General features: G+C 45.3%; 1 protein-coding gene across 1 annotated transcript; it reads left to right on the top strand.

Moving 5' to 3' along the window:
* The first annotated feature begins 1,521 nt into the window (after window positions 1-1,521).
* Window positions 1,522-26,402, top strand: tesk1b (testis associated actin remodelling kinase 1b). Its single transcript, XM_084344199.1, has 11 exons — window positions 1,522-1,775; window positions 2,387-3,122; window positions 15,173-15,294; window positions 15,430-15,478; window positions 16,923-17,069; window positions 18,393-18,475; window positions 21,590-21,680; window positions 22,347-22,430; window positions 23,589-23,675; window positions 24,220-24,316; window positions 24,406-26,402. The coding sequence occupies exons 2-11, from the start codon at window positions 2,928-2,930 to the stop codon at window positions 25,509-25,511; spliced, it is 2,061 nt and encodes a 686-aa protein (XP_084200325.1). The 5' UTR covers window positions 1,522-1,775; window positions 2,387-2,927; the 3' UTR covers window positions 25,512-26,402.

Genomic DNA, 26,402 nt, shown 5'->3' with positions numbered 1-26,402 from the left:
CGCACACGCTCACCGAGGCCCAAAACAACTATAACAGTCAGTGTGATGAATAAGTGATCAGCAGCACTAAATAATAAATACTACATATTATTATCAGCGATGACGGTGCGACTTTAGTATTTTTCCTCTGGCTTTAACAGAGACAATCAATTACTAAATAATGCAGCGAGAGACCACAGATCTGCTCAGGGAACCGCACACCTCCCCGGCTGAATGTGTGAACGGTGTGTCAGTATGTGGCCGCGAGGTGTGAGATGGCTCCTCGCTGTACGACACACTTTTTTTATGGCTCGTTGGCGTCCAGCAACCTTCGGGGATCCCACGCAGCGTTCACAATCAGCTGCGAGGAGCATTAATATCCAGGGTCTGAGTCAGAATCAGCTCCCATCTCTTTTATTCTGACCCACTTAATTTCTCTGGTTATGTTCTCCAGTGGAAACCGCTCTATACATAAATATGAGTAATTCTGCGGTCATTAAAAAAAAAAAAGGCTTAACTCTAACTCTACCCCGAGTGTCTGTGTTTAATATTTCAGGATATGAAATGCAGAAAAGGCCAATTTGGACTCATTCCAGCAAACACATCCCAACTGGACTTGGCATTTATGTGCTGGACCAATATTTAATAGCTACTTAGACGTCTCCCATCAGGCTCATTACAGTGTTTCAACCAGACAAGTGTCCACTCAGCAGGTTTACAGACGGCCAGGTGGGGAGTTAGGGGCCTTAATATCAGTGTGGCTGGACTAGACATCATGTAGTAGTGGTGCCACGCCTCCTTGTGACCCCCCCGTGCATCTGTGCTTCACTTTAATCGTTTTTACGGTCCTCACGAGGTCAAACCCTCCAGAATTTCAGGGGAAAAAAGACAAAATAAACAAAACTTTAGGTGGGGGAAGTGTTTTTCTTTCTCTTTAATGCCTCCGAATCATTTTCTGTTTAAAATAGAGCAAAATTGAGCATCTTGACCCTTAAAAAAGGGCTGCACGTGCACGTGCAGCCCTTTTTTAAGGGTCAAGATGCTCAATTTTGCTCTATTGGACAAAGCAGACAACTGCTCCAAAAGCCACAAGTTATCCTAATACTCCTAAGTTTGTTATGGAGAGTAACTAAGTACATTTACTCCAGAACTGTACTTAAGTAAGATTTTAAAGTACTTGTACTGTGCTTGAGTATTTCCATTCTCTGCTCCAATAAGAAGGAGAAATGCTGAATATTGGATCCAATAATCTCAGACACGATCTTTGTTCAGCCTCTGCCTTGAAGTTGAGATGGTTTGGATAGTTTGCCACCTCCCCAAAGATCGTATAATCCAAAAATAAAACACCCTTCAGGTTTTCTGTGGCGCAAACATAACAGCGTTCTGGCTGTTGGCGCACGCTGGATACTGTCGCACAGACACGCGCATAGGTGAGAACCGGGCCAGCTCATGCGCCCCCACAGGTGCATTTTTCATGTGATCACGTGTGGACCCGCCCCGCGTCGCCCGCCTCCAATAAAGCGCAGCAAAAGTCACCGCTCCTCTTCCTACATGCAGCCGAGCAACCCGGCAGCAGCGCAGCGCGGAGGAGCGTCGGCGGCGTAAAACGAAACCACAGGAGCCCCGCGAGTTTGCGTGCGCGTGTGTGCGTGGAGGCGGTGCGTGCTGGCGCGAAAGAAAAGATGATTAATTAGTCAAATAACGCTCTTGGTAACAGGACGCCGAGGAGCAGCTGATCCGGAGCTCGGGGCTCCGCAGAGGACACATGTGGAGGTTGTGTTGTTAGCGCAGGCCAGGTAAGTCACGGCTACTTGAAGCACGCTGCTGCTGCCGCTGCTGTGCGTCAGCGTTTTTCCCCTCTGAAGCGCATATGTAGGCTACAGCATGCGTGTGTGTGTCCGGAGTGACAGACGAGCCCACAAAACTCGGCTCAGTTTGGCATCTATAATTTACGAGCCGCAGTCCGGCTGTGGGGAGATCCACACGCACCATGCAGGAGGAGGTGGAGGTGGAGGCTCCTGCAGACTGCACGCCGACCCCCCTCACCGCTCCTGGGCTGCATCCATGAACACCAGCCGGGTGATTGGATCAGCGTGCGTGTGTGCAAAGTGCAGTGCTGTGACAATGAGGGGCGATATCACGCTGCATCCACTTGCTGTTATCACATGGAGAGCAGATAACGCGTCCAAACAGCCTCATTTACGATCTCTGATGCGTTCTGATTTTGGCCCCTTTTTCATTTAATGTCATCACGCGTTCACACAGTCCGATCTGACGTCGTGACAGTTCGTGTGATCAGATCATGATATTGCCAAAAGAAAAGAAAAAAACTCTTGTCTGCACTCACTTTATGATATAGTGTATTAACGCCCCTGTTTCCGCCCCTCTCTTCACTCTCCCTCTTCAGTTTCAATAGGCTGCAGCGTCACGGAGGCAGCTCTGTGCGCACTGGAAACCCGGGATTCAATTGGTGGAGCCAGGAAGGGGAGCCCCGGCCTTTTCCACTGCAGGAGGAGCAGCGGAGTTAAGGAAACCGACACAGAGAGAGAGAGAGAGAGAGAGAGAGAGAGGAGAGAGAGGGACTGCCAAGACAGCAGCAGCAGCAGCCTGCGCACTTTAAAAAACGGCACAGCCTCCTCTGCTGCACGCCATGAGGGACTTCACCCAGCCTGACGGCGCAGGATGCAGCGCTGCAGCTGCGTAGTTTGTTAGACACGAGCCCGTGCACAGGATTCAGGCCCAGCCGGTCTGCGACATTTGGTTTCCCCCCGCTGAGAGTTGCTCATCCCTCCCTCCCTCTCCGGAGAGCCCCGCCGCCTGCGCCCCGGCCTCGGAGCCGGACGGACGGACATGGGAAATGTAAACAGTAGCCGGGCTGGATTTTAAACTACTCGCACGTCCTCCTCCCCCCACGTCCTCCTCCTCCTTCTCCTCCCGGGGCGTCCGAGATGAAGATGGAGACGGAGAGGGTCGAGCCGGAGCAGGAGGGAGACGCAGAGCCGCCCATGCACAGCGTCCACGGCACCAACCGGATCAGACCGTCCTCGTACCGGGCCCTGCGCAGCGCCGTGTCCAGCCTGGCCCGCCTGGATGACTTCAGCTGCGAGAAGATCGGAGCGGGGTTCTTCTCGGAGGTGTTCAAGGTGAGAGAAAGTTTGTTCGTGCGTGTTTTAGGACTTTTATTTCTCAGTGAGTGATGCACAAGCTTTGGTGTCAGGCTTTTCCCCCCTCCAGGTCTCCATGCACACAATCACATGCAGCCTGGACTGAACTTCCTGACAGCTCTGAGTGAGTTGTTGACTTCCTGCTGAGCCCTCACTATCTGTGAAAACACTGGTATCGATGGCAACCGGTGCACCCTAAACCAAACACCAGCTAGATAAGATGCTGAATATTCACAGGAGGAAGTTGGTGAGGGAGCTCTACTTTTTGGGGACGATGGCGTCAGGGTGGAAATTTTACACCCCAGTGTCCCGTCTGACGCTGCTCTGCCCTCCACACGTGCCTGCACTGACCCACATGTTGTGTAAGGTGGACGCGGTGGTGTGTTTTCTGGTGTGTAAGTGGATCCGGTCAGGACAGGTAGTTCTGGCACACGTGCAGGTAACCCTACACCTGCTCCATCTCTGTTTCAGAGGCAGCCGCCATCCTTCCCCTTCTCGTCACGCCGCCGTTCACTTGCACAGAGGCTAATTTTGAGGATCGCATGAGTTGCCACATGCAGCACATCACAGGGGCGATGGTGTGAGATAAAGCACAATACAAGGAGATGCTGGGGAGGAGGGTTGCATCACCTTTGTAAGCACTTAAAAGGATTTTTACAAAGGGTTTTTTTTTTTCAATGAATAGAAGAGATTGATTGGATTTCCAGGTCCTGGATGAAAGCGCTCGATGTGCTTTAGGGCTGCAGCCAACGATTATTTCATTCTCCATCAATCGCTTTGTCAGAAATGGTGATAAATGACATATAATTTCCCAGAGTCCCTCAGGTGATGGCTTTAAAATGCCTTGCTTTGTCCGACCAACAGCCCAACATCTAAAGATACTCAGTTCAGGGATCCGCTGACGTCAGTCGTTGGTCTCCTTGACTGTTAATAATCGGTATCGTGCCTGAAACTGATTTAATTTTCTGTGTACTGAACAGTTCCCTGACTGCAAGTGAAGAGAGCAGCGTGCAGGAGTTGGCTTTAAAAAAATGATTGTGAAAATAGTTGCTGGTTGAATTTTCTGCCGATTTGACAAATCCATTCATCACTGTGGCTCTATAGGACTTCACTGACTGTCAGAAGAAATCAATGCAGAAGCACCACGAACTCACGGGTTGAACAATATGTAGACTCGCTGCATGTGGAGGAGGCAGCCGGTTTTTCTAAAAGACTTTTAACAGGATCCAGAATGAACGCTGGGACGTAATGACCAAATTTTTACTCTGAATATTAAAAATCAGCCCGTGTTTTGACTATAACTGCCTGGTTGGATGCAAATGCTGATACAGAGAGATGATTGTGTAGCTCACACAGATGTTTTTGTTGTTTTGGATATTCGTTCAACGGACATTCAGGCTTTTTCTGTTGATGCAAAACAGCTATTATGTCACAAAAAGTGTATACAGACGGCGACATTCGTTTCATTGCATTCGAGATGTAAAGGTAATTGCTCGGAGTCATGCAACAGTAAGTCTGATGGCTTCATCGCTCTCTGTTCTTAGGCTGCTGGCTGTGTTGTGCTCATGTGCAAGTACACGCATGTCGGCCTTCACATCTGGGTTTTTTTAGGGGGATTTGGAGCAATTTATGCCCACGTTATGAAGAGTGTGAGTGGATAGTTCTTCTCATATCACTCCTGCCTCAAGCGAAGGTGTCCGTGTGTTCTGCAGAGGTCATGTTTCAGTGTGTAGTTCAAGGTCTCATGACTGTATCACCAACAAATACTCTTAAATACAAATTAAGTTATTATAAACTAATCCCAGAGTGGACACTCATCACAAGTCGCTTTCATTCAACGCTATGACCAAGGTCCAGCTCTTCAGTGGCACACGTTGGTATTCTGGTAATCAGTTATGTAAGTAGTTAGACTGCATTAATACCTGTGAATTAAACAAACAGAGGAGCTATAACTGCCTGCGATAATGCCAAGTTGTTCAAAAGAGATTATGAGGAGCTTTTGTGGGAGAGCTGCCAACGCTAACTGTAGAAGGAGCGGTGTGTACTCTCTCCACACATTACCCGCGCCATCTTTCTAGGTGTACGTTTGATTTTTGGCTCTGCAGCTAAAATGTGCGTGTTTACATATGTTCCCGAGAAAATCAGGCGTTCACAGCTGTTGTATACAAAGTTTTATTCGGCGGGGTTTTGAACGTTGGTAGATGAGGAGACGGGGGTTTATCAGGATGAAAATGTGGCTCATGATTGATTTTTATTTGTTTTCTTTGGAATTTGGGCTGATTTACATGACAGATTAATCTACTGATGCTGTGTAAGTTGATACTTTTGGTCTTGAAACTTGAGATTGGCATATTTACCCATTTCTGGCCTTTTTAAATCGCCTGTTTTGTTAAAAAAAACAGTAAAACACCCTAAAATCTTCAATTTACTATGATATTAAACAAAGAAATGTGGGAAAGTCTGTTTGTTGGTTGGTTTGTTGGTTTGTGAGCAGGATTACACAAAAACTACTTGATGGATTTCCATGAAAAGTTGATGGAGAATGGGCATCGGGCCACAATAGAGCCCATTAACTTTTGGCGCAAATCCAGATAAAGGGACGGATCCCGGACTTTTTTCTTTCTTCCTTTAACATTGTGGGATAGGGGTTTTTAGGTAATAATACATGAAGGTTGATGGGAAAAAATGTGTGTGGCAGGTATTTATGAGTGAGTGCGAAAAGGGGACTGTTGGGCCTTGGCGGAGGTATGCGCTCTACTGAGTGCCCTCTAGTTGATAAACTGACTAATTGTTTCAGGTCTGGTTTGTGTACATGTGTATTTTCAGTCTGACTCGCGGCGGTGTCTTGTCTTCCCATGTGGGATGAGCCAAAGGTTTGGCATGATGAGTTATTTTACTATATCCTGCGAGTTGAAACATGAAAGTTGGCAGGAGTGTGGCGTTAAAGTGCAAACGATTATGACGGATGATTCATGCTAGAGTAACACAATTAAGCCTTTATAGTATTGAGTGAAGTTGAAATACTAGATTTTGCTATTTCATCTATTAAAAGTTTAAAAAAAAAGTGAGTTGAACGTGCTCTCTGAACAATCCAGTGTTGAAGTCGACCCTGAACTCATCACTTCTGTGCCGTGACTTCACTCTTGAAGACTCCAGCACTCGGTCCTCTGAAGCCACTCCCTCAGCTTTGCCCTTTGAATGGCCAATGAGCATGCAAATGTCACAGTGTTTACTGCTGGCTTGTCAAGTTGGCACTTCAGTTTGGATCTGCTTGCCCTTTTGATTGCGCCATATAAATGCAAAATTGTTACCGCAGCTATCAGTCACATAGTTTGCTGACACGGCTGACTGAGCGATTGTTCCTGTATCCTGGTTTAGTTGAGAGGAAAAGGCCGGACTGTTCTGCAGAAAGAAAAAAAAAACCTCTCAGATGTTTGTTCTTACATTTAGCAGTCACTACATGTAAATGCTGCGTTTACTTGCATTCAGGCTTTGAAATGGACGTCCTGCACTTGCCTTCAAAGGCTCTGGCGGCCCGCCATGTGTGCGTGTGTGCTGTTGTTGAGCTTCAGCACTCGGTGCAGATCAATGGAGGCTCGCGGCGGGCAGACAGGGAGCCATTCACCTCTCCAGTGTGCAATTGTGCAACCCGAAAAAAAAAAAAAAAAAAGAGGGAGAAAGGAAGGGGGCACACGTGTTGAGACAAATCCTTCAGGTGCTGTTTTTCATCTTCCTCTTTAATATCGTTCAAAGGAAAGTTCCTGGTGTGTGTGTGTGTGTGTGACCAGCTTTGGCCTGAGACTCCTGCTTTTGTTTCTGTTTTTTTTCTACGAGCCTCAAACGCAACCTGAAAACCCCGAGGCCTTGAAAGCAATAAAACCCCTGCAGTCACAAATGAAATGCATCATCACTCAACAGTTCAGATAACTTCAGGAAGCAATTGTTTATTTATCCGCCGTGTTTCTCAGGGCCGCGTCGTTCCCCAAACAAACACGCGGAATGGATTTCTAATTGATTTACCGTGTTACTGCGTCATTTTCCAGCCGTCTCTGGACTGATGATAGATCTGTGTGTATTTGCTAATACAGATAACACCTGCTGTCTAAGAATAGGGAAACGCAGAACAGGCTTCTCGTCAGATTTGGTTGTCGTTTGGCCCTTCTCCATAATTTACATGAGACATGGAAATCTCATAACGCTGTTTTCAGAAGCTTCCTAACATCCCCCGTCTGGTTGAAAGTAACTTTCAGTGCTTGAACCGTACAGACAAAAGTCATGTTCTTGACGTCTAACTCTCGGCAAAGAAAGCTATAAAGCTTGAATATCAAACTATTTCTTTAAAGTATTGTACGTGTCTGTCGCTGGTCTGATTGTGTTGCAGCTCCATAATCTTCATCGTCGTCATTTCGAGGCTGATGCAAATGTTTGTCTTGGTAATTGTTGCGAAAAGTGGGAGGTAGAACTTGAAATGCAATTACATTTCCATGAGTCAGAGTGAGAATTTCTCCAGAACAAAACTAGTCATCCTAATTATCATACCGCCTGTGATTTAGCCTGATTAGAGTCGAGGGACGGAGGTGTGTGTGCGGTTGTGACGGGTTTGTTTTCTGCTCATACATGAGACGTGATGATCATAATCTGAAGGAGAGTAATTGGGTAAAGGCGGGATTTGGAACAGACTGGAGTCTCCAAAGGACAAATACTGTCAACTTGAAGTGTGTGTGTCTGTGTGTCTGTGTGTGGCAGCTGCTTGTGACAGCGGTAATGTGAAGGAAATGGGTTGCCAAACACTGCTGTGGTGCCTTTGTTTGTGTGTGTGTGTGTGTGTGTGTGTGTGTGTGTGTGTGTGTGTGTGTGTGTGTGTGTGTGTGTGTGTGTGTGTGTGTGTGTGTGTGTGTGTGTGTGTATCCAATTTTCATCTGCGGTCAGCAACTATCACAGTGTTTATTGACCTTCAGTGAAGTCATGTTGTGATGGTATATCGTGTTACAAAAATATACAATTTTTATGCACAAATTGATGATTTAAACTGTAATTTAGAGGCTCCTGAAAACCTCTCCTGTGCAAACGCCAACAGTCCTCCTGAAGGCTCGCTAGCTGCACGGCTAACTGAGCTAACAAGCCGACAGCAGCTACAGTCGTGGGACAGAATACAATGAATGCACTTTTTAATGAAAGTGATTGTGAAAATGGATGAAATAAGTCATTTATTAAGCAAAGATACAAAACATTTCCTGTTTCTAGCCTCTTAAATGTGACTCACAGGTTAGTTATCGCAAACATAACTGTTCTGAGGAAATCTTGACTTTGTCTTTATCATTTTTCGGGTTAAATTCAGCCGTGACTCGTCTTGAAAGACACTGATTGTGGGATTCTCCCATCAGGACGTGTTGAGATGTGATCACTTCTTAGGAAATCCTGGCTGCTGGAGGGTTGTCAGCTCTGGAAAGATAAACCAACAACAAAGAGTTGAATACACACAAACCAGGATCCATCATCAGATGTCATCTGCGTGCTTGTGATCAGTCTCAGCGTGCGGGATTAGAAGCTGTCTGTGCGTGCGTCTGTGTTTCTATTGGATGCCGGTGTTGGTATGGGAGAGCCAGTGCAGACTTGAACATCGGCGGCTTAGTGTAGCACTTTTCCCTCATTATTCCTCTCCTCCCTCGCTCCAGTCGGGACCTGCTCCGCCGCCAATCGCTGCACAAGTATTCAGCTTTGTTTATGTTCTGCACAGCCGCACATACACGAAAGCGCTGAGCGTGTGATACGCCCGAGTTCGCTCGAACCGCCGTGTTTATTGCTTAAAATAATTTAGCTGGACCAGAGATTGAAATAGAGAAGTGTTGGGCAAGAGTTGCACAATTATCTGTTTTCAGATCCCTCCTCCTCTCCGTCGTGGTTACCAGTGTTTTTTAGAAATGTATCTCGAGAGCTTGTGTATGTGTGTTTACATCAGTGCACAATGAGCGCTTCCTCCTCTCCACATGTTGGCAGCGCGGCAGTCTTTAGCTAAACCTGGAGGAAGGCCGCTCCCCTGTGAGAAGGTAAACAAATGGCTTAGTGTTTGCATGTATCACAGAAATGGTGAAATGTTTTTGTGGCGCAGTTTTTTTTTTTTAACTGTCACATGTATCCCATCGTGCTTTTAAAGGGCCGGTTCACTGAAATCACAAAAACAAAACATACTCGAATATTTGGTCGTATCACCCCAAACACTGCGTATTTCTTTTTAGATATGTCTCTGAACTCTCTGCCTCCTCCCCGATTCGTTTTAAGGGCTTTGCCAGTGACGGATTAAAAAGAACAAGATGTTTTCCTCCGATGACTCCCAAAACAACAGGCTTACACAGTGTGGTTACGCCATAGTAACAACAATAAGTGTTGTAAATGTTGTGAAACCAAAAGCAAACACGTTTTTTTCAGCCGATACTGATAAGATAACCAATATTTTCACTTTTACTTAAAAAGCTGTAATTTAAGCAGACCTGAGGGTAAGAAATGCAAAGATGGATGATTAATTATTCCATATTCTTCTTCTTCTCCTTCTTCTGTGTTGTTGGTGCATCACAAACCGACTTTTAAGATGCAAACAGCCTCCTACGATATCAGAGTTCATAAATGTTGTGCTAAAGTCAGTGAAAGCAAGTTGGCTCCATATTATTGGCGTATTTATCAGCTGGACTTTCACCAATAAATCACCCATAAAAAGAGAATTGGGGGACAACAAGGTGGTCAAACTCAAAATTAAGATCAAGAACACTACATTTCCAATAATGCACCTCGACACAGTCCCTCATTACGCCCTCTGTGCCCACATATTGAAACTGCATATTTGACTCCACATATATAAACTCCAAGTTTCCAGTACACGCTTTCTGTCCTAAGTCCAAGCTATGATGACACACATGACATCACAGTGACATCATCAGGGCAGGGTTTAAGAAAACGGCACCAGGGACGTACCAACCCAACCCAGCATGGGGAAAGATGGCGGAAACATGAAATGCATCCATAGATGACCACTAGAAAGTTTTTTTTTTTTTTTTTGTAATATTTGGTTTCACTTTCAAGGATTTCCTCACTTTTTCTTTAACGTAGAGGACGATTTAATAAGCATCAAGTGGGTGATGCTAACCGTGTTTGAACTGGAGTGACCCGTCATGTTTAGACCTGTGCATGTGGAAGTGGAGGGGGCGCGGTCAGCCCTGTGTTTCTGTTGTGCAGCAGACCGAGCGAGCGGTTGTGTGTCAGCTTGCCGGTTACCTGGACTGTTCGCCTCCTGGATCAGGTCGTGTTTCTGAGCCCGGCTCGACCACACAGAGCCGGTGGGGGGTGGGGGTGGGGATGGGGATGGGACCTCCCTGCTCGCTCACTGATGGACCAGGCTTGGGTGGCTGCCTCATTTCAGTCGCCTGCACACATGCATTCTCACTCTGACTCTCTCGCGCTTTTTTTAATTTTTTTATTGCAGCTTCGCGCCCTAACTGAGAGCAGAGCCCGAGGCGGCGGCTTAAGCCTCGAGTTGTTCTGGAGGAGAAGCTAATTTTCTCGATTCTCCGACATGAGTGGAGTTCACCCCCTCAGGGACTTTTACTCACACTGCCTTCACACTTCAGCTCAGAGCTCGCTTGTCAAATCGGTTGAAGCGTTCCTGTTTTTGTCCTGAAGTGAAGCCTTGAAGTGCTGATTCAAAGGCAAATTTTGCTGTAGTCTGTTTTTAAAAATGCTGCGAATATGCACATTTTAATGATGATCGCACTTTTTTTTTAATGGTATATTTTTATCTGCCTGGCTGCAGACCAGTGAGGCTGCAGATTACTTAATCACGTAAATACCACAAATATCACGACCGTTCTGAACATTCAGATCTTATTGTTTTGCTTTGCAGAGTCTTGCGGCTACAAGACACGATGTCCCCACAGTTTGTTTGGAGACCCTCAGTCATGACGGTGTGTGTTCAGCTGGTGGTATGATAACATTGGCTCCTGCTGGTGGGAATCTGTGGAGGAGTCATGAAATCCACGAGGGAAAAGGGGCGTGAAGAGTTGACCCAGTGTCCAGAGGCAAAGTCATTCAGCTGTGTGTGTGTCGTGTGGTCACACCCGGCTACACTCCACCTCTGCAACACTGCAGCAACATGTGATTTATTTTCTATAGAGTTTTCTCTTTTCAGTCACAGTCAGGGTTCCTGAAAAGTAGTTTACAAGAAGCCATGTAGTTTAGACTAAATAATCATGGAACAACCGCTGGGCTTTAGCTCCCACTTAGGACATCAAGGTCTTGTCCTCGGCACTGTTTCAGGAAATCCTGAGAACAATTTACACATAAGTGTTTTTGAAGCCTGTTCCTGATATCATTATTTAAACGTTCCCATTGGCTTTTGAATGCACAAACATACAGTACGTACAAGAGATCACAACCGACATCCATAAAATGTGAAAAGAGACGGTGATTTAAAAAAAAAGGTCATTAAGCATAATACAAGATTATGAATTAAATCGTAGTCTCATGATTCAGTTCCTCTAGCAGGATATTTTAGGTGAAAGTAGTCAAAAAATGGCCGAGAGACCCAATAAATCCCTGACTGGATCCCATTGTTCAGATATTATTTGTATTTGAGTCAAAATCCTTAAATTTAGCTGTTTTTATGTTTAAAAACATGCATGAAATCACAGGATTGGGAGTTTCTCCACCAGAATCATATTCCTGGCGCCACTGGCAAAAGGCTTTGAAACAAGAGTTTCGTTGTCTCTAGCAGGGAAATTCCAGTGAAAGTGGTCCAAAAATGTCTGCCAGACCCGATATAAGTCCTGAGTGGATCCGTCGGTTCAGATATTTGTTGGTTTAGAATCAAAATCCTTACATTTAGCTGCTAAAACGCTAAAAACATGCATTAGAATAGCGAGATGTGATCTCCAAATCGCCTCCAGTGATGTCACTCTGTGGCTTAGTTGCATTGTGGGTAATGTAGGTGGGATTTTGTAGGATTTTGCTCATTTGAGTCCAACAGAGTGCATTGCTTAGACCACGTGTAAAATTGGCGGCGTTGCCCTTTAAACTGCTGAGACTGAAGCACATTTTCCTGCAGTTCCTCTGCCACTCCTTCATATTTTATGTCCTAAGAAGCCTTAACTATTAAAGGTCTCAACAAATCTCTCCTGCCCTTGTGTGCAGTGCATCCTCCATCAGCAGTCTGCGACACGTCCTCCTCCTCGTCTGTCTCGCTGTGCATCGGTCGGCCCCATCGGGCTGCCGGCTAATGACAGACATCGCCGCACATGTTGGCTGCACGGAGCGAGAGCAAAGGATGCCCGCGACCTTTCCTCTGCTGACGGCAGCACTTTACAAGGCCGAGTGTGTTGGAAGGAGAGATTTAGGGTGTGTCTGTGCTCGTGCATGCGAGTGTAAGTCTGCTCTGAGTGTGTGTGCGTGTGTGTGTGTGTGTGTGTTTGTGTGTGTGTAATTGCTCCATATCGTGGGGTAATCTTGACGTAGGCGTGGACATCTGCATTCCAGTGGCGAGTCCATGGAGATGACCAGTAAAGTGGCATTTGGGAAAACAAACTACCACACATACCTCGTGGAGGCATCGCAGGGGGAAGCTTCTCAGAGACACACTCGCGCGCGCGCACACACACACAGACACACACCTGAGGAAAAATGCTACCCCGTCAGTCGGACAACCTGTAATAATGACGAGAGAGAGAGGTTGTTTATTTGGAGGTAAAAAAAAAACTGTCGGGACAAAACCACCGGGTCAAGCAGCGGTGCAGCTCCAACCACCGCGGCTGCTGCATCAGCAGTTGGCCCACGTTTGCACTGTAACCTGCCTATATGAGTCAGAGTGTGTGTTTGTGTATGTTACAGTCACAGCGTGCCAGAGGAGCATGTAAGAGGTTTGTCAAATAAAGTGAGAAGGCAGATGTGTGTGTGTGTGTGTGTGTGTGCACATAAATCTGTGCTAATGGAAGCAGGAGGAGGCGTTGTATAAAGAAACCTCCTCATCCTCTAAGTGCTGTAAATATATCCAGAGAAGAAGAAGAGATTAGCTCCGGCGCTCCCTCCACACTCCTGCTGCGTGTTTTAAACTTCTGCTCCGACTTCCTCTCTGCAAGTGGAGGCAGCTACTGTACGTGTGTGATTTACATGTGTGCATCCATGCATGTCCTCAAGTGGCTCAGCGGAGAGAGGATTTAGTGCGGCAGAGATCGACTCTCAACGACTGGTTGTAAAGATGAAGAGTGTGTGCGTGCGCGTGCGTGCGTGTGCGTTAATAGCGTTACTCGCTGCACTCTCGTCTGGTCTCTAATAGGCTTTGTGGTTTTTCCACTGCCACTCTGATCCAGAGCCCAGCTGAGATCCAGGCCAGTGTCACACTGACTTCAGCTGCAGACTTTCACCGCTCACACACTCCACTCCTCCCTCCCTCCCTTCTCGCTGTCTTTCATTACACACTCATGTCACTCAACTTGAAACCCGCCCGTGCCAGTTGAACTTTATTATTAGCTGGAAGGAGATTTGTTTTGCAGTCAGGCATTAAAGGCCTGATGCCTGATCGTAAATGCAAACAAAAGTCTGGCCCGGAATCGATATGTCGGCAGTACTTTGGTTTATGTCCAAAAACCTGCAGAACTGCTATAGCTGCACTTTGTGTTTAGTGCCAATTACCAAATGTTAGCATGCTAATATGCTAGGCTACAATGGTGGCTGTTTCATAGGGGGAAAAAACCCACTGCATTTACTTAAAAAAAAAAAAATCAATATAATAAATATGTTAGCATTGTTATTGTTAGCATGACTGCAGGTTTGTAGTCTTGTTCAGGATTCAGGTTTTGGACATTAGCCTAAGACAGTATTGATGTACAACACCAGCTGTGTTTGTAATGGATTTAATGGTATTTTAAGACTAAATGAGCAAAGATTAAATAATTCTGGCACAAATAATACAGCTGTGAAACAGGCCTATGAATTCAATTGTGGTCTTAAATTATATATGCAAATAAAAAACATTTTATTGCAGTTTTTCCTTATCTTCCATGCAGTCCATTGTACATTTTATATATTTAAACATGCATTTACTTGAAAAGAATAAATGAGAATGAATGAAAACCAAACAAACAAAGAAAATGAGAAGAAATTGACATTTTTAATGTCAGAACAATACGGATTAGATCCTTTTTAAAGATCACAGAATAATATAACGCAGAAGATCAACTTCAAATCACAAATATAAACACAAATATAAAGAAAATGTGAAGCAGCAGCTCTGTCTTCCTGTTTGTTGTTGCATAATGCCAACGTTTTTCGCCTTCACTTGCTTTTACAGTATCTCACACTGATAATTACACCCATACAGTACTTGGCTTTCTCACACACATTATTAACACAGTGTCACACACACACACACACACACACACACACACACACACACAGAGACAGACTCAGAAACACCTCTGACTTCTTCTCTGTGCACGCTCTGTCAGAGTATTTGGTGCTCGTCTGCTACTCGTTTCTTTTGGAAGTCAAACTACTCGCCAAGCGATTATGCACTAACATGTAGCCTGGGGGGGGGAAGCATGTTGCGTCACCATGATTACCATACCAGACGGAGCCATTGCCATGGCAGCAGGCGGGGGCAGAGCAGCAGCCAAAACAAATGAAGAAACTCAGCTGACCTGCTAATGTTTTCGTGGACGGGTTCCAAAAAACGATTTTTATTAGTTGAGAATGTGTTAACGGATGAGATAAATGTATTTATAACAGATTTTCATTGTAAATCCTGTGCTGCAGGCCTCAACATGTCTGTTATACAGTATGTGCCCATGTGTACTGACACATTAATTGCTCCAGAGAGTCTGTTGGACCAGATATTGTTTCTTTAAAGTGTGTTTTCCGACGCGGAGTTGCATCATTTCCTCCGATTAAAGATTTCTACACAAACGATATTGAACATAAAGTTTTAAAATGATTTCAGTGTCGGTTGTGGTTGAAAATAAAGGCATTTTTTTGTGTGTTTTTTGTTGCAGGTGCAGCACCGGGTGTCAGGTCAGGTCATGGCTCTGAAGATGAACATCCTGGCCAGCAACAGAGCCAACATGCTCAGGGAGGTCCAGCTCATGAACCGGCTATCGCACCCCAACATACTCAGGTAGCTGAAACATTTGATTCTGGACGCGCCGTCCTCGTTTTGTTTTCTTCTACCTGGCTTGTCGTCAAATGTTTTCTCCGCACTGTTGTCCCCCTCCTGTTGTTACCGCTGTGTGTTTGTCTGCTCTGCCTGCAGGTTTATAGGAGTGTGTGTCCATGAGGGGCAGCTCCACGCGCTCACAGAGGTAAGACGCTGATTAAACTGATTCAAAAGAGTCTTCTGATATTTTGTTTTAAAGAATTGGAGTCACTTTATTTCCTGAAAGCGGCAGGCTTTCACATTTAGATGTCAAATTAGTTGCACACTTGATGGCACAATTGTCGTGTTGGCATGCAAAATTGAACACATCTATTAATACTTTGCCCTCTTACTCCCTTTTGGGACATGATTTGCACAATTTAAAGGTGCACTATGTAGTTTTAAACTCGAACCCTTTGTTTTCATGACTGAATAAACTGATTAAACAAACTGACCTTTAAAGGACAACATAATTTCATACCGTTTTACTTTTTACTGTTTAAATGTGGCGGACCCTGCCACCTTTCTAGCTTTTAAACAGTGTTCTGGGACCTTATTTTCCTCTGAGAACAGCTTGTTTATTCAGCGATGGCTTTAGTTGACTGTATTACACAGTCTGAGGTCGGCAGTTCGTGACATTTCACCTGTTTCTTAGCCGGTGGTGGGTTTACCTGACGTTGTCATGGTAACTGAGCAGCTCAACGGTGAAAGGGGAACAACAAGGTCAGGGGTTGAGGGGGGATTTGGTGGTCTGGTGTAAGGACACATGATCGCGTTGTATTGTTGGAAAAGGTCAGCAGGTTTCAGACACACAGGGATTCAAAATGACTGTTTTATTTTAATTAATGAATTGGTGATAAATTGGCTCAATCAAAGGTTGAGCTGATGGATGGTGAAATCAATTTTATGCCCCAGTAATTGACTTCTCGTTGGTTCAAGTAATTGATCAGTGTTTAGTCGATTTAAAGGTCAGAAAAAGACATTCTGGACACATTTTCCTGAAGGTATAGCAAAGCTTAGTACACGTTATACCTCTCTTCCCAAGTTTCCCGTTTCTGTCACGATCTAAAAAAGCAAAATGGCACAAATACAGATGAAATTTTAAAAAATGTGATACAATTTCCCATAACTCAAAGTGAAATCTTCTACATGTTGCTTGTTTTAGCCCAACTTCCCTCTAAAATACTGAAAAAATCAATTTACAGTGATATAAACCAAAGAAAATCCTCACGATTTAGAGGCTGCAGCCAACAAATATTTGGCGTTTTTGCCAAAAGACGTCACAATGATTGACTCATAATTTAAGCACTTCCTTTATTTAATTTACGTGTGATGATAGTCTGTATTCGTACGTCACTTTTCGAAATAAAGGTGAAAAAGTACACCAGAAGGAGCAGTTTAAATAAACGTGAACTGATCAATGAAACGAGGCAATAAAAGGAGGAAATTAAACAATCCCAGCCTCGATCAGTGAGACGTTTAGGTCCCAGTTTCCCAAAACAATAAGAGAAGCAGCTTCCATATTAAAAACACAAGCCATGTCAAAATGCACTGAACTCATCGTGCCTTGATTTGTGTGTAATTAACTCTCCTCTCCGCCGGCGATCCAGTACATCAACGGCGGTAACTTGGAGCAGCTGTTGGGCAGCGACATGTACCTGTCGTGGAGCGTGCGGCTCAGCCTGGCTCTGGACATCGCCCGGGGACTGCAGTACCTGCACAGCAAGGGCATCTTCCACAGAGACCTCACCTCCAAGGTGACGGCACGCACAAACACACACACATCACTGAACACCAGCACAGACTGATCCCTCCTCAGGGACTCTGCTCCTGAGGCAGCGATACATGTGAAGCACATGCACAGTACACTTATCATACGGATGTTCGACTAGAAGAGGAAGTGAACATTTTAAAACATGAGTCCTGCAACTTGGTGATGTTTTGGTTTTAACGTATATATAAACAGTTAAAGCTCTGGTGCAGATTTAGAGGCTTAGCAAGTGCGTCACAGACCTGACAACTGTGTCAACAACAAGGATCTGTGGGAAATGATGCACTGTGGATGTATAGGAGGTCGAGAAGGTCCAGAGGGTTGGATGGAAAATGAATATGTAAGTTTACAGTAGGCTAGAAAAATGAATACACTGTATGCAGCACTTCCAGTCAACAGTTATTGTCCCGTGCACATAATGTCACCATCTTATCGGCCTGTTATATCGGCAGGAATGTTAATTTAATTAGATGATGGTCATGCAAAATAGCCTCTATCCTACTTAGTGCGAGGCTTTAGAGTTGCTCGGTGCCACATACAGCTTAATTTAAAACATGATATTTTACCAAATCTCCTTGTGGACCACTAGGAGGCTCTCGGAGACAACTAATGGTCACACTTTGAAAAAGGGTGCCTTAAAGAACCATTATGTAGAAATTGGCTTTTAGTGTGATTTGGCGCCCCCCACAGTTTCTGAGTGCAACACCACTGACGTAAACACAAACCCCAGGTCTGTAACAGTTTGTCAGAATGTAGGTGCTAACTAGCTTATGAAGCTGTTATTTTAAGCTGTAAAGTTACTTAATGTTGCTTTAATAAGAAAATGATAAACAGGATGTAGAGACGTAACGTTAGTGCAGCGAGCAGCAACAAACTACTTCTCCTTCTTCCTCTCTGTGGCCTCGTTCGTCGGCCCAACCCTACCTTAAGGCCCTCATCATTCAGGCTTAGGTTGCGATTTGGTGGTGCGTACAAATGTGTAATTGATTAAATTTCCACAAACTAATTGCCATATGATGAACCGGGAGCCTTCGGGGCCTGAGAGTCGGTAGAAGTATTCACTTCATAGTGGAAACTGCCACAGAAATCGACTGTTTTTGTCCATTTTTTTGCAAAATGTACGTTTGGAAACATTCTTGCACCTTAAAACCTTTTTAATGGCAAATGAAAGGGCTCTGCACGATTAAATCTGACGTCATTGTTTGAATACAAACAAGACAGGAATGAACACACACGTGGAAGCAGTAAAGGTGGTGTGTGTGTGTGTGTGTGTGTGTGTGTGTGTGTGACCTCTGACCCCTCTGTGCAGAACTGCCTGGTGCGCTGGGAGGGCTGCGTGTGCTCAGCTGTGGTGGGAGACTTTGGCCTGGCGGAGAAGATCCCAGATTACAGGTCAGTCCGTAACAGTCCATTCATCATAACTTCTGTGCGATTAGATAAGTCGCGCTCAATAAATTCACATTCCTCCACTTCTCTCTTTGTCTCGTTTATCTCTGCTGTCGTATCCGTCAGAGCGAAGTGTTTGCAAGCGTCTCCCGCAGCTTCTCTTTTTCTCAGATGAGACACAGTCACACACACCAAATGATTCACACCAAACCCCAGTCAAGTTTTTCCAAATTATGCAGAATGCTGCGGTCGGCCTCCACCGTCCACAGCTTTTTTATTAATATTGCGAAGCGAGGAAAAAGAGCGCGATGGCAGACCGAGGCCTGACTCACAGAGGTGGTGTCCAAATGTGATCACCCTCTCCGTCGCTGTGGCCTCGACGCGTTTCCTCCTCCGTGTTCGCAGCTGTGCGTTTTTAATACGCGGTGACATTTATGCAGCGTATTCTGTTCACTGCCATAAATTCAACTGAACATTAATGACCAGCGGCGTTACAGCCAGCATGTTTTATTCTCTTCAGCTGGTTCTCCAGTGACCTCATGTAGCAATAAAAGTAGTGATACCACGATGAGAAAATGCTTGAAGGCACAGAAGGAAAAATGTTACTCTAGTAGAAAGTGACAGCACTGATTGTGAATAGTGTTGTGCAAATGGGGAAATGAAAAAGATCTCCAATATTGGAAAAACCATCTTCATCAGCCATGTTGAAGGAAAAACTTCTGTTTAAACCCTCTCAACAGGCTCAAAGTGCTTAAATCCTGTCAGCATGGAAAACCTTGGAGCTAAGCTAAGCTACGTTGATGGCAAACAGGTGTTTACGTTCACGCCCAGCAGCAACATTAGCGTTGATTTTCATCACATTTCTATCCACATGTAGATCATATCCATATCATCAGTGTGGAAGTGCTTTTTAACCTACATTTGTTCTCAAGGCCAGCTGGTTTCAAAAAAGAAGTCTGACTCTATGTAAGCTTATGAGAAAATGACCCTATTCTCCCTTGAGTTATGACCTCAGCAAACAGTTTCCTAATGAGTTTATGGTCACAGTGGCTAGTTTCAAGTCTTCAACACAGCATGATGTTCATTTTTTCGCAAATTATGGTCCTGTTTAGAGAAAAACAGACGGCATGCTTTAGCTACGACAGCGTGTCCTCGGGTTCTCAGTCAGATCCAATCAGAATATCCTCCCTGGCTCGCCTTCTCATCCAAATATGGTCACTTCTAGCCAACAGAAAACAAGATGCGGACGGCCGTGATGCCACAGTCGAGGCTTCAGAACTTGAGTCCACAAAAGGCTGCACAATGTGACCTCTTTTAAGAATATTGTGTCTCCATAAATGCATCAACAGGGTTGTTGGGAGTGGGATGTGGAGGCTGAAAGAGGCAGCTGCCCACAGACACTCAGTAATGTCCCATTAGCCGCTCGCCCTCCCCTCCTCGCTCTGTCTGCAGTCATTTGGTAAACACGCAACTCTTGCTGAGACGACGCAGCTGCCGCTGTAACCTGGCCTTTTCCTGTGTGTGTTGTGAGCGTGCGGCGTGCGTTTCCTCCGGCTCCGTTTGTGCCCCGTCACCTTTTCGTGTTTACACAAGTCTGCTTCACTGTCGGTGGGGGGGGGGGAAAGCTTTTAACTTTGCCGATTTTTGTACTTTTGACTTCAGGATCCATCAGATTAGCTTCGGAGTGCATGCACACGAGGCTAAAAAGTGGATATGTGACACATGCATGCTTTGCACCTGAGTGTGTCATTGTGTATTTTTGCATACCTGCAGCTATCATGCACATGAAGCCTCTGTTTGCCCGAGCCTCTGTTTCAATAGCAGCTGGTGAATTGCGTTTCCGTTGTTTTCAAGGGCATGTTTGCTTTATATTTGAGTCAAACACCGTTGTATCCTGTAACAGGGCGCTAACGGAGAACGGACAATGTTGACAACCTTTCCTCCGACGAGTGTGTGTTTGTGTTGGAGTGCTACCACTGTGTGCTCGTGGCATGGAGGAGAGGAGATGAAGGGGGTTTAGGAAAAGCAGTCCAAATAAGGTCAAACTATTCCAGTCCTCCTCCTTTTGCTCTTACTGGATCTCTGCTGCCCCTCTTACTACGAGTCACTCCTGTCCTTTACTCTCCCGTCATCCCTCTGGGGTTCAGTCTTTCTGTTCATTTATGAGCTTTTTGTCGAGCGTTTTTTTTCTCCCCCGTCAGTCCGCTTCACCACGTTGTGTTTACGTTGGGAGCCTCGACCGTCTCGGCTCCTCGTTTCTCCCTCTGCCATCACTTCCCTCACTGTATTTTCTGCAGTATCATAGCCCACAGTAGCAGATGGAAATAGCACAGAGGGGAAGTGTCTGCCAGCAGGGTGTGTGTGTATGTGTGTGTGTGTGTGTATGTGTGTTTGTGTGTACGTGTGTGTGAGCACGTCGTCCTTGCACATTCTCGTGTTCCTTCCTTTTTATTCTGCTAAAATTGCATAACGATATCTCCACATAACTGAAAAACACGGCGGTTTCTTAGATACAGGAAGTGCACACAAACACCAGCAACGCCAAGTTTTCGCCCCATAAAACCTCCTGGTTGGGTCGAAGTGTGTAACGAAACGGAGCGTGATGCCCGCTTGCTTGACTGTTCTTGTCCCGACCGCTTGTTTATCTGTCGTCATCGTCTCGTACAACGCTCCTGAATGGGGAAAAAATGTGTTTTTATCGTGCATCACCGTGGACAAACATGCATTATTCTCTTCTGACGCACACGTGGATTGTGGAAGACTTTTACTAGGGCTGTTTTTATTACCGCTTAATCCGCTGGTTATTTTCACAGATGAAAATAAAATGATTTTAAAAATGGCCATCACAATTACTTACACATATTCACGTTGCTTGTTTTGTCCAAAAAGATATTTAAAGCAACATTATGTAACTTTTCTACCTGGAAATAACGGCTCCAAAATCATGTTGATGGTACAGTGTCTTGTAATAGGGCCCTTAAAGAGACATTATTCCACCCCATGTGAGTTTTTTTTAAATTTAGTACAAGAAGTCTGTTTTAATCTTGGGTGAAATGTATTTAAAGGGTTGTTATTTTCTTGACATGAAGCTTCCCTCTCTCCTCTTCCCTCTCTCTGCAGTGAGGACGAGGACGAGGAGCCTCTGGCCGTGGTCGGCTCCCCCTACTGGATGGCCCCGGAGGTGCTCCGAGGAGAGGTGTATAATGAGAAGGTACTGACGGATCGCTTTCCCTCGTTAGCCTTCCAGCCGCAGATTGTTGCAAGAGTTCAAGGTCCACAGTGGGTGTGATGACAGCCGGTCAAATAAACCGAGGCCGTGAAGTAAAGCAATAAATATTTAATAAATCAGTATGTCAGAGGCGAGCAGGAATTTGGTTATGTAAGAGCTGCACTTATTGGCCCGGGTGACGGGTAGTTTTCTGCGTAGCTTGGTGGAAACTCTGATTGCTTGTTAGAGTTTCATTTAAGGGATGGCGATGTCGTTTTCTGCGTTATGCAGCCTGACCGGGCTCACATGAAACTACAAATTAGTGCAAACCAGATCCAGAAAGTAGTGCTTATTTTTAGACTGTATTTCCAAAAATAATACAAATGACATATCTTACATAATCAGATTTTTAAACCTTCACGTCTGGAGTAAAATACATGGATAAAGCATGTGCAGTTATAACCTACAAGAGAAATTAAAGGCTAAATAAGAAGCCCATCCCGCCCTCTTTTACACGTCTTAAAAATGAACAATACTTGAATGGAGTTTGGTTTAAAAAGTCACCAGAGCAGTAAAAGTGGTAGTTGTCTCGTCCTGTTTTATTTGATCCTTCTAGCTCTCCATGTGTATCTATCCGTCTTTGATCGACTCGTCTTCCTCCCTCTGCAGGTGGATGTGTTTGCGTTCGGGATCATCCTGTGTGAGGTCATCGCGAGGATACAGGCCGACCCCGACATCCTGCCACGCACTGAGGTACCGAGGACAACGTTTTCATCAGTCCCCTGTTCTCCTATCATCACATACTCATCATCGCATTCACGTCTCATTTCATAGAGCCCTTTTTATTATATAACTGCGTGAACTCTAGGGGAACAAAACATTCATATTAAAGCATCATCATTGACAGTTCAAGTAAGGCTGCCAGTATTTCAAAAGCGGCTCCAGCACATGACTGTTGCGCAAGAAGCAAAGTCGAAATGACTTTAAGCAACAGTTTCACCATGACAGAGATGATTTAAAAAAAATATCTAATATGGTTTGATATCACAGCTTCGAATGAAACTGCTGATCGTCATCTCGGACTAACAGGAAGATGACTTTCTTATCTCTAAAGAAGACTTCATGACCACAAATGTTACTGCTAAGCTCAAAATTGCAACCAAAATGTATGTTGCAAAGAGTTTAGGAATTACTTTAGTGCCTTTTTATGATTTGTGTGTTTAACAAATGCTGTGAATCTCCTGCTCACTTCAGAAACAATGATAATTCATGATATTCCACATTTGAGAGGTGTGCAGTGTTGTAAAAAGTACCAAAGAGTCATTCTTGAGTAAAAGCAAAGAAATTGTGTTAAAATTATACTTTGGCAAAAGTGAAATATAGAAAATGTGCTACTTTGGCTCTGATGCAGCATGTAATCTGCAAAGTAACTAGTAACTAAAGTCATCAAATACATTAAGTGGAGTAAAAAGTACAATATTTGCCTTCAAAATGTAGTGTAGTGGGAGAATAAAGTAGCAGAAAATGTAAATACTCGAGTACATTTGAGGTACCTGTGCTTGACTTAAGTACAGTACTTGAGTAAATGTAATTAGTTACATTCCATCACTGCTCACCTGTGTTATTAAATGGAAAAGCAACAAAAATAAAGTGTTATAAATAAGTCTTGTTGGCGCAAACGGTGCAATAAGAGCATTATAAATTACACTCAACACTTTGAGTAGTCGGTATGAATGTAGGACACAGCGTCAGTGTTTGAAGAGAGGATTTCTCCCCCTTGTGGCCATTTCATAGTACAGCAGCTGAAGCCACTTAAGTGTCAGCTCACTTAAAGGGCTCTTAAAACATTTTTTTTGTTGAACCAGAGAAAAAAGACATGTAATGATTAATTTTCATTGTGTTTTCTTACAGGATTTTGGTCTGGATGTGGAGGCCTTTCAGCAGATGGTGGGCGACTGTCCTCCTGACTTCCTGGAACTGGCCATCGCCTGCTGTAATGTAAGAAACGCTCTTCCGACAAACTTTGGTTCATGAAGTTATTTCCTCCTTGCTTTCTCTGTTTCTCCACAGTTCTCTTCTTTGTTGGTCCACATTAAGCTTTTTTTTTATTTCATTCATCTCAGGTTGTGCTCAAGTATATACGCACACAGGTCTATATCCTCCAGAAATATCATACAGTTGAATCAGCACATCTCGGCAATGTCGGTAGTGATGCAAACATGTATTGGTATCTCCAGCATTGCTTAAGAGAAGAAGAAAGTAGTGCTTGCGTCACGTCTTTCTTACCAAATGGGGCATTGTAGGATCATCCATAAAGGTCGTGTCATGTTTAAATGGAGTAATTACAGAGTGTTTCTGTAACCTATGTTTAAATGTCTGACAGCTGTTATTTTCTAAGATGGATGAAGACAGTAATGTTACCGATTGTCTGAAACGGGCTCACAAGGGTTAGATCAGGAAGTATTGATTTTTGCGTTCGATCTTTACTTCGTGCTCCTTTTTAATCGTTTAATGTTTCCTCTTGGTTTCTTCCTCCTGCCAGATGAATGCAAAGGTCCGTCCATCCTTCTCCCAAATTGTAGTGGACCTGGAGAGGAGGCAGGCTGAGAGGAAGCAGAAGGACGAACCAACGGTCAAAGGTGAGTCATCGAACGCTCCGTAGGCACTCATTGGTAAAGCTGTTAGTTCTGATAAAATATTAACCTCCATTCATTGTTTTTCTTTAAAGCCGTTGGTCCATTGATCGGCTCTCTTCGAAGGCGATCCCTCTGTCTCCCGTCAGACCCTCGTCTCTCCCGCAGCAAGTCCGACATGCTCCACCCACCAGACACGCCAAACTCTGTTACCTTGGCGACTCCTGCTCGGGTCAACCCCTTCTCAAGGAGGGAGGACCTCAAGGGCGGCAAGATCAAGCTGTTCGACACTCCCAGCAAGTCGGTCATCTCCCTCACCTTCACCCTGCCACCTCCGCCAGACTGCGATGACCCTTCTGCGTCCGAGACGGACGGTGGCGACCAACCCAGGAGGCACAGGCGCTGCCACTCGCTCCCCTGTACGCCTCCTCCGAACCTCACCTCGGCGCCGAACACTGTCCTAACCGAGGAGGAGTCCATGTCTGAGGTAGAGGCTGGGAACGATGCACAGAGTGAAGAAGAGAGACTGTTGGGAGAGGAGAAGGAGGTCATGGAGGGGGGTGATTCAGGTCTTCCTCTGTCGCTGGACCTGCTGGACCAAGAGAAGGAGGATGAGGATGAGGTGGAGGAGGAGGAGCCCATGGACTGCACCAGCTCCCCGGACACGCAAGACAGCACTTCATCTCCTTACCCCAAACTCTCCCAGCCTCCGTCCCACTCCTCAACTCCCATCCAACCCTCCCTTCCTCCCTTCTCAAATGGCTGGGGGTCGGCCATCTCCAACGGGCCTCCCTGCCTGCCTCCCCTGTCCAACTTGGACAACAACAACGTGGTCGTGAGTCGACCCTTGGGGTGGAGCGCCACCAATGCGAGCGCTCCCACAGCAACCAACAACAACGGCTACCACTCCCCCCCCAGCGACCCCGCTGGATCGTCCCCGTTCGGCTCTGGCAGCGGACACTCTCTGGACCAGGAGGAGGTGATCTCCTGTCCCGGCTGCTGCCTCGCCGGCCTTCGCTTCCCCTCAATGTGTCTCCGAGCTCCACCGCGTAGAAACCCCTACAAGAACTTGAACGGGGACCACGCGGCCTCACGTGGGCTGCTTTGTCCAGGACCCAAGGGCCTGCCGCCCTCTCCTACCCCCACAACCACCACCACCAGCCTGGAGCCGGGACTCTCCTTGCCGGGGGCGCAGACATAAACCCCAATGTCTGATCACCAAATACACACAAAGACGTGTCGAAACTCTGCACCAAAAGCTCCACACTGGAAATTAAGTGGGTCTCCTTGGAATTTGCACAGATTTTAACTCAAAGCAATACCCTGCTTATTCTCCACACATGCTTTTGGTGCAGAGCAGGCGCCGAGTCGAACACACTCCAGGCTGATTTTCTCCTTTATAAGCTGTGGGACAAGAAACTGGTGTCCTTGCTGGCGACTGGTTGCATGTCGCCCTCTGCTGGGCTGAGGGCGACATGCACAACTTAAGAGTCAGCAGTGCCTGCGTAGATCTGACTGATGATCGGTAGCATCCAGAACTGTTCAGCATGTAAACACTCCAGTTTGGGGCCCCACTGGTTAGATCCTGTATATTCGCAGATGTAAAGATTCCTATGACTGATGATATTGATGATGATGATGATGATGATGCTGAAATGAGGAATGTTAAGCTTAGTATTATTACTGCTGCAATGATTTTTGATGTTTGGTGCTGTTTCTGAATGAACAGGCAGTTTTGCTTTAATGTCTTTAATTATCAAGAGGTGTATGGTGCACTGCAGGGCTGTGTGTGTGTGTGTGGCTGTGTGTGTGTGTGTGGGTGTGTGGGTGTGACATGGACAAATGAGTGTGTGGAGGATTCAGTGTGAGAGGCTGAATACGAGAGTGTGTGCTGTACACCGTTCTTTCGTTGCTGTATGATCTCTATTGGCCCTTCTGGTTGCCTGGTTTAAGCACTTCAACTGTATTACTGTTAATAAGGAAATTTATTGATGTCATTATTACTTTTTGGAATGAATGGTCAAAGACCTGCTTAAGAGATGTACAGATTCTTATTATTTAAAAATGGTATTGAATAAAAAGATAGAATGCA

This window comes from Pagrus pagrus (genome assembly GCF_965226575.1).
Source record: "Pagrus pagrus genome assembly, chromosome: 22".
NCBI classification, from domain to species: Eukaryota; Metazoa; Chordata; class Actinopteri; order Spariformes; family Sparidae; genus Pagrus; species Pagrus pagrus.
The sequence above is the reverse complement of the archived record's forward strand: the minus strand, read 5'-3'. Positions and strand labels throughout refer to the sequence as shown.